At 37.2% G+C, this 9,146-nt stretch overlaps 1 protein-coding gene across 1 annotated transcript; it reads right to left on the reverse strand.

Annotated features, from left to right (window-relative positions):
- Positions 1,920 to 9,146, reverse strand: SLC7A13 (solute carrier family 7 member 13). The gene is made up of 4 exons (XM_021389052.1): positions 8,108 to 9,146; positions 5,462 to 5,593; positions 3,303 to 3,667; positions 1,920 to 2,729 (listed from the first exon to the last, which is right to left on the reverse strand). Exons 1-4 carry the CDS (start codon positions 8,829 to 8,831, stop codon positions 2,484 to 2,486), a joined length of 1,467 nt encoding a protein of 488 aa, XP_021244727.1. The 5' UTR covers positions 8,832 to 9,146; the 3' UTR covers positions 1,920 to 2,483.

Raw genomic sequence — 9,146 nt, forward strand, 5'->3', positions numbered from 1 at the left:
CTCAGCTGAGTCCCTTTCCAAGCAATGGGTCATTTAATGAGTGTTATTTTTCAGAAGACCTCTGTCTCACTTAGATGTAGGAATGGGTAGTTTGTGTTAAAGTAGACAATAAATTTGAGGTACACAAACCTTTATTTTTTGTGGAAATTAAATTTATATAGCGTATGAGGTAGTACATGCAGATGAGTTTGTGAATTAAGGTGTTTTAATATTACTTAGAAGAATTTGATCTATCTCATCGTAAAATTCGAAGGTCATGCTGAAATCATTTAATCAAAAATTAAACAAAAATGTCACTAATCCCGTTTTTCTCATTTTATATACCCCCTTTTAAATCCTTGCAGCTTGATTTGGCACAATTTCAAATTCTTATGGATGAATTTTAGCATTTCACAGTTTGTATGTTATGTAGTCATTCCAGCTACCTACAGTCAGAGGCCTCTGAGTTACTGGATACCTGGATACCATATGAGCCAAAGTGGCTGTGACGATTTTTTTTTCTTTTTTTTACTTTACTTGAAACTTAATTTCAGGAAACTATGCACACTTTGAAAATATTAATTATCATGAAAAATCAAGTCCAGGGTTTCTCAGTTTAGGCCATGTCACTCTCACCACAATTTTATTGTACCTTCCACGTTTTTTTTCTCTATGACTTCCATTTTTATTTGTCTATGAAAACATAGGTTTAAATAGCTGACTTGATCAAAGTCAGTTGAAAATCAATGGCACCGCCAGGCACCACATCTACAGTTCAGTTCTCATCTCAGTTCTTTAGTCACAGTAAAATTTTCCCTTTCTTTTCATCCACACTAGAATTCAGATCTTAAAATACTACCTCCATAAAGTCTTGTTTAGTCTTGTGATTTTTTTTTTAATTAAAATAGCAAGATGAATGCTTTTCTGATGGCTCCATTTAGTTAAATTAAACATTGACTCCTCTCTTGCTTTCAGCAGGATGCATCTTAGCTGTATTCACTTCTCACTTGCATGGGCTTCTCTTTAACAGCATTTTAAAAGATCTACATTTTACTTCAGATTTCCATTCTGTGTACCTCATCAGCCATAAGAAGAGCCACTTGCTTCTTGCACTTGTTTTCATCTGGGGGACTCTTCCTGTGCAGCATCAAATCCTCCTAAGCCTTCAGATGGCTCCAGCTGTATTGATGGCAACCTATACTTTGAGTAGCTCTGTCTGAAGATCTAAGATATCATTCTGACCTCTAAACGTTTGATATTTCGAAGAATTAAATCTTTTAGCAAGAGTTTTTCTATTCTAGAATAATACAATGCTCTGTAAAACTTTTTCTCTCACTCATACAACATCCAGTGACCCAGAATATCCTGGTCTAAGAGAGATGTTGGTCTGGAGCCATCTACTGCTTGTACTGGTGAGCATTATATAGACATGTAAAAAACCACTTAACGACGGAATTCTGTCATAATTATGAAAATAGCCCATATGTTAATAGATTAGCCACTGAAGTATCTGATGTTTCCTGTGTACTGGTTCTTGGGCTTTAAGATTAAATACTCAGCGGGCTTAATCTGGCTCAGTTCTTAAAATAAAAGGTCAAAAATTTATCGTAATTTCATTTTAAAAAATGGGGAGAGAGTGGAGAACAAAAATGCTCTCATGTATCAATAACACAGAAAAAAAATAGGGAATAAAAGAATATTAATGCTTAGTTAGATTTAACAATTTAGTAAATTAATCTGGTTATTGAATTTTATTGGTGTGACAAACAGGATAAATAATTCTTATTGCTCTATTTGAGGCATGCTAAGATTTCACCCCATGTGTAAATTTTAGACCCCCACTATGTGTTGGTCTAAACTAGCCAAGGCTCATCAGGTACAGTTTTCTTGGGATTGAAAAAGAAGTCTCAGTCAATTTTACAATGTTCTTCAAAGATTTTTTATTAAAAATAAATTCAGACAAAAAAAGTTAGCAGATGAATAGAAGTTTAAGGCCTTTAAAACCAGAAGTTCTAATAAACTTTTAAGAACTAGAAATAATCCAGCCAATTTACTTTAGAGACTAAAAGTGCATTATCAAATGATGGTGACAAGTACATATTTACTTCTTTATGATAATATTGGTAAGTATTGATTCTTTAATTTAATTTCTGTTTTTTCAATTATATATGCAACTTTAATGGTGTCTTCAGGAGCAAGAGGGAGCATCTTATGGATTTTATCAATTTAAATGGGATTATTTGCATCTACTAAATATGTATATCTATGTATGGATATGCATACTACCATTTACATATACACACAGTCCTGAAACTAGATGTCTATACATACATATTCATATATGTATACACACATTTGTACATTTGTATATGTATACATGCATATATACATATACAAACACACATTCCTATATATGACATGTAACATCCAACTCTTGACCTACAATCTCCGTTAAAGAAAATCTTCTATTGGCTGTCAGTTGTACTGGGATTAAAAAGTTGTCATTATTCACATTTACTCTCATCAGAACCATCAGCAGGAGAAACTTCCAGCAGTAGCTGCAAGTAGCAAGTAATTTTATCAAAAAATGCAAAATGCAATTTAAAATGTACAAAAGGAAAATAAACAACAAGACTCCCCAGCATAAACAAGAAAGCATAAAAATATTGCAGATTCGGGGACCAGACTATAGGAGCTAAAACTAAGAAGAATGACATGGCTACCATCACAAATGGAACTGGCAGAAACACCTGCAAGAGAAAGAGGGAAAAAAAAGTTAGGAAATAGCTACACAGTTTCATGTATCATTCGTTAGAGTAATAATGCATTCTTTGCCACACCATAATACCACTTGTGTTGCTTCAATCTCACCCCAGGGTGATTAATGCTAATTAACAGTGCATTTCCAGCCTAGTTTTCTGACAGATTGAGATGAAATCAAACCTGACCCTAATGCCTGTGGTTGGATGAAGAAAGATGGGAGCATACAAAGGTCTCCTAAACCAACAACTGCCAGCCTGGATCCCACATGGTTCCTGTCACTGCTCCACATCAGTATGATTTCCTGTTCCTCGTTTGCACATCTCCCCAGTTCTGTGCATATTCATTTCTTGTTTTCAGGTAAGCTCTCTGGGGCAAAGGCCATCTGGTTTTTTTACCTTTTCCCTACAGTATGAAGCAGAGTAAGGTTCTAATCACTGTGATTACCATTTGTATTTCTGTAGCAACTATCAACTTTTGTCTTGCATTTGTTCCATAACTTTTGCATGATACCCATGATGCAAAAAAGCCATAAGAATATTTGACAACTTAGTTCCAATTACTTTGTATGGTCGATGTAGATTAGGTTCCCGGTATCGAAGTACAATCAGGCTTGCACAAGTCAATCCAATCATAAGCCAGGCAGAAAATCCGAAGTAATTTGTTAACATAATAAGGTCAGAGGGGATTATAAAAATGGATGCAATGGTGGTTGAAAAAATCATGGCTGGTGCTGGAGTACAAGTATGGACGTTAAGCATGGATATTAAAACAGGTAAATGTCCTGACTGACTTCCAGCATAGCTTAATCGACCTAATGTGAACATGCTGCTGTTGAGGGCACCAAATATTGAGATGGCAACGGAGAGAGGAATGATCCAGGCAATGGAGGGGATCACTCGATCAGCCCAAGTTACTGCCACAGCAACTGCAAGAAAACAAAGCATCAGTAGTGGTCTAAGTACCATGCTCTGAATTTCCAACTGACTCAACAGAAAGGAAACTAAAAATGCATGGAAATATCTATTACTTATTAGGAATGCCTGTTTTGGGGGGTATTTTTTGTTTGTTTGGGGTTTTTTTGTTGTTCTTTTGGCGTTTTTTTGTTTGTTTGTTTGTTTGTTTGTTTAAATAATCAAATGAGTCTAATCTAATTCTATCTGCATTGTATTCAGGAGCTAAAACTTGCATGGAGTAGGTAGCAGCAAGGACTGCTGCCCACCACAAAAGCTGCTGGGTGAAGCCACGGTGGTCAACAGGAGGCAATGGACTGACCACACTGTAAGCAGTATGGCTGCATATCAGCATCATGAATAACGAATGTAAACACACAAGCAGGGCCATCTGAGTAAAGAAAATTAAAACATTAATCTCCTGCATGACCACAGTGGTGACATGACCTACTGTTAAGAGGAAACTGCCAACACAACTATATGTATATAAACAGACAGGTTAGAAAGCATGTTATTAATCTGATTTTGCTTTGGGTAGAACTGAGAAATGTGAAAGATTATTACTGAACAAGTGACTTTCCCATATTTCTCAGAAATTGGCAATGGCCCATATTATATTGAGGACTAATATTTGGCATGCCTATGACTGAGTGCCATGAGGAATATAGATCTTGCAGTGATTCACACAGTATAAAACTCCTCAGATTCGGGGAGAAGAAAACAACAACAAAAAATGTAGTGAACAATCAAGAATTGCAGCAACATACAGAAACGTCTGAAACGAGAGCTATAATTTTAAGGCCATTTCCTCAGCTGACGTAAATAAGCTCCACTCCTCCAGCATTTTAGGAACTGCTTGTGCCAGCCAGACAGCTGCTCGCTGATGTTCTGGTATCCACTGCTGCTTTCCTGCCAGAATGGATCTGTAAATGCCTGTGTCTCTCCCAGCAGATTGCCTGATCGTGGGCAGACGACAATATGGGGCTGCTGAGTGACAGCTACACCATCATTTATGTTATTGAGCTGTTTTTACAGGAAAAAAAAAAAAAAGAAAGAAAAAAAAGAACTGCTCGTTTAAATGGGGTTTGGCTTTTTGTCACTCCTGGAGAGGGTGAGGTCTGACAGTTCAGTCTCATTAGGCTGGGATTTTAAAAGGTGCTTTTTGGATAATCAAATGGAAATACAGCTCCTCTTGGCCCTTTTTATATATAACTTACTGGTATGGCATCTGAGATAAGCTTCACAGAAACTGGACTTTTGTACAGTCTTCCAAGAAATGAGAATATTTATCATGAATAACCCCTCTTCAACCCCAAATGGCTGTATTTTCCTGTCTATAGCTTTTTCTGTATTATTTATCATCACAGGTAACTCAGACAGTTTATTTGTTCCCATCCTAAACAGTAAGGACTTTATCCTTACATACTGTGAGGTGGGGAAGGAAGGAGGAGAGAGAATTAAAACTATAGGAAAACTAAGTTCCTACCTATATCAAACAAGGGCCCAATTTTCATTTGATTTCGACGTTTTAATGCACTTCTGATTTCTTTTTAGCCAGTGTAGGTATAAGCCAGAATTTTGACACCTATCTGCATTCAGTCCAACCTACATCATGCAGTAAAATTAAACCATGACTGTCTTTTAAAACTTAGACTGAAACTCACACTTCCCAATTGTAGAGTTAGGTGAGCTCAAGTAATCCAGTACATTGACATCAAACAGGTACACTAATGGACCTCACCTTTTTAACAAAAATATCAAACTCATACCTGAGGAGACAATTTCCTTTGGTGTGAGGACAGTCAGATATGAGATGTTTACCAGTAAGTAAAAAACAATTACAGCAGGAAGAGCAGTCATCACAGTTAAAGGGATATTTCTGCTAGGGTTTTTCATCTCTTCTGAAAAATACAATTAAATAATAATAATAATAATGATAATGAAATGAAGCAAGCAATGTAACTTCTGCAAGCGTGTTTCAATGGTGAATCTGCACAGACCTTGACATGACTGACACAGAAATCCTGCCCCAACCACTAATCGTGGTTCCTAAACTACACAGCTTGTGTGTTCCTGCAGTAGTTTTCAAATAGTTTATCATCAAAAAATCCTAAATGAAGTATTTAGAACTTTTTTTTCCCTTTGTCTTTTTTTAACTATCAGGTGGCTTGGGAAAAGAAAGACCTGACAGACTGATAAAAATGATGAAGGACTGATAAATTTTCTCTGATTTGATTGAACAAACATATGGCTGTACGTTAGAATATTGATTTGGTAATGAATTTCCAAATAGCCATACTTTTAAATCTAAGCCCTGATTCAAAACTTTCAAAGAATCATAGAATGGTTTGGGTTGGAAAGGACCTTTAAGATCATCTAGTTCCAACCCCCTGCTATAGGCAGGGACGCCTCCCTCTAGACCAGGTTGCTCAAAGCCCCATCCAGCCTGGCCTTGAATGCCTCCAGGGAGGGGCATCTACACCAACCTCTCTGGGCAACCTGTTCTAGTGTCTCGTTACCTTCACAGTAAATAATTTCTTCCTAATACCTAGTCTAAATCCACACTCTTGTTTAAACTCTCTCAGCCTGTCCTCAAAGGGAAGCGCTTCAGCTCTCTGATGATCGTTCTCGGTGTATTTTCCTGCCCAAAACATTTCTCTTTGCTCTTACAGCAGGAGATACAGAAAACATTACAAGAAAGAACGAAGGTATTGACAGAGACGCAGTAATGCAGTGGCTTTTAAAAAGGGCAGTCGCCAGCTGGATTCTGCCATTATCATTTCCACGACAAAAGTGGTGGAGTGAAAGTGTTTAGTGCTAAACCTGGTATCTTAGCTTAACACTACTCTTATCAGTACTGATATAGGCTGGTGAGGGAGGGTGATTCATTTTTCTTTCCAAAACCTATCTCTGCCTTCTGCAACAGCTTTGATCCTACCCTATTCTGGGGTGTAGCACAGAGACTGCATAGGGACAGAATGAGAACAACAGGGAAATGCAGATACAGTTTATTGGAGAACTGGGGATTCATTTAAAATGGAAGAAATACATTTATAATTTTGAGCACAAAAGGAGACAATCACCAAAATAGCTGATTTAAATTTGTCTTTCCATTTGTTTTGTTGCTAGTTACAGTCCCAACATCCAGCTGGCATGGGATCCTTTAGCTGAGGCTCACAGCAATGAAAGTTATTGTTGAAGAAAAGTTCAGGAGAGGTCTATTGCATAGTTGCATCTGTCTAAACAGCTGCGCTACCCAGTGTATTGCATTTATGACTAGTGTATTGCAATTGTTACTTGTGATAACTGATCAGAAAATAGTACTTTGTGAATAATTTTGCATTTTCTTGGGTTTACAAAGCTAAATGCTTCCCTTTAAGAAAATCCTAAGATTTCAAAAATATATTTTCTGATTTTTCTCACCTTTTTAACAACAGCAAATTCCAAATGCAGGATTAGCAGGATTTTAATAGTAATTGTCATTGTTTTAAATATTAACCCAATTTTCACACTGTTTTCACCACTGAACTTTATGTTACACATTTCACACGTTAGGTTTATTTAATGTTTTACATGTGGTAGAGGTCAATGGATGAGTAAGGTTAAAGATAAAGCAGCGCCATCCATTTGCTTACAACTTAACTCCACAAATCTAATGATACTATAAAACACTGTTAACTCATTGTGAAGTGCATAACTAACTACGAGCATTATCCCTTTACGATTTTCATGAAAGACTGCTGTATAATTGTGTTACCTATCAACAGATATAGAACAGCATAAGTAAATGAATATTCCAAAACATTTTGCATGTTTAAAATTGGATATAAGTTATATCAGATGATTTATACCACTTCCTTTACATTTTTCTTCAATGTCTGTTCTCAAGGAACTATCACAGACAGGCTATACTACATATCCCTTCAAACTGATATATTTTAATGCAATTCAGTATGAATCTGTCCGTGTACAAATCAGGGAAGGTTTAGATTCTGAAATACAAATAAGTCAATCACCTTTTTGGATTTGGTCCCTACTGAGCAAATAGGCTGGCAAAAATATCTTAATTTAAGCATTCTTTTATAAAAATGTACTGACACTGAAGAACTCAAACTTTAATTTTTTAAGATATGAAAGATTCTATTTACACATGAGATTTTAAATAAACCTCTTGAATTTCTCTTGTAGACCTTTGTAAATGTTAATTTCATTCTGGAGACTACACAAGAAGCAAGGAACATCCATACAGGAGAGCAATGTCTCTTTTACCATCCCTATCAAACACAAGATCAGCGGAAAATTTGTACCAGAAAATGTGCATAAACCTGAAGGTCAGACAAGTTCTTCTAACACTATCTGAGGAATGTTACAAATTGCTATTGCAGAATAAAATCTAAAGAAAAAGAGCTAGATACCTGCCATATAATTGAGGGACCACCAACCACCATATGCATACAGTCCCTGGAAGAAGGCTTCAGCGATCTGTGACGCGTTAGGCATCTCTGAGTCAAACACATTCTCAAACCTGGCTAGATTCTCCTTCCTTCCACCAACAAGCAGAACTATGCCACCGACAGCAATTACAGACAATGCCATCATCTTCAGCAGGGTGAACACCGTCTGCACCCATGCAGCCATTTTGACACTGCGTCCATTCAGAATCCCCAGTGACCAGAGGACGGCCAAAGCCAAGCATTTCTTCAGCACTTCTGGTGCAGGGCAAATGCCGTAGAAGGGCTGGGTGGCATATTCAGCGAATAGCAAGGCACGGGCAGCATTTGATGCTGGCTTGGTAAACGTTGATGTCCAGATGAACACAAAGGCAGGTAGGGATCCAAGGCCTCTTTTAATATGACTGTATTCCCCTCCGGAAAACGGCAGAGCAGTGCCCAGCTCTGCGTAGCAGAGGGAGCCCATAAGAGAAACTAGTCCAGACGCAGTCCAGATTGTTAATGCAACACCCACATTAAGCAGGGAATGCTTTAACACTCCTGTGGGAGACACGAAGATCCCTGCCCCAACTATTGAGCCGATAATAAAACTTACCCCATCAAAACAACCTATTCTTCGTTTGAGTTGCATCTTGGTCTTTTCTTTTCTTTTCACATCTTTGGGATCATTGCCCTTTCTTTTTCCCATTTTTTCTTATTTTTCACAGTAGATTCTATGGCTTCAGCGTCTCGATTACACGTATTTTCCTCTCCCTCTGTTTTTAGCTGATTGTCATGGCCCTACTTGCCAGTAAAATGTTATGGGAAGCCTAGCTTAATCATTCAGAAAAGAGAACATACTTTTTCACTTGTCTGTGAAGATGATTAACCGGTTACTTCAAGGAATGCTAGTAAATCATGTACATGTTGGTTTAATATGTACTTCAGAAATTTTTAAGGTCTAGGGATATCTTTAAAGAAATTGGCATAACAAACAATACACAGTAAATGCTTTTCATTTCTC

Source organism: Numida meleagris, chromosome 2 (genome assembly GCF_002078875.1).
Source record: "Numida meleagris isolate 19003 breed g44 Domestic line chromosome 2, NumMel1.0, whole genome shotgun sequence".
NCBI classification, from domain to species: domain Eukaryota; kingdom Metazoa; phylum Chordata; class Aves; order Galliformes; family Numididae; genus Numida; species Numida meleagris.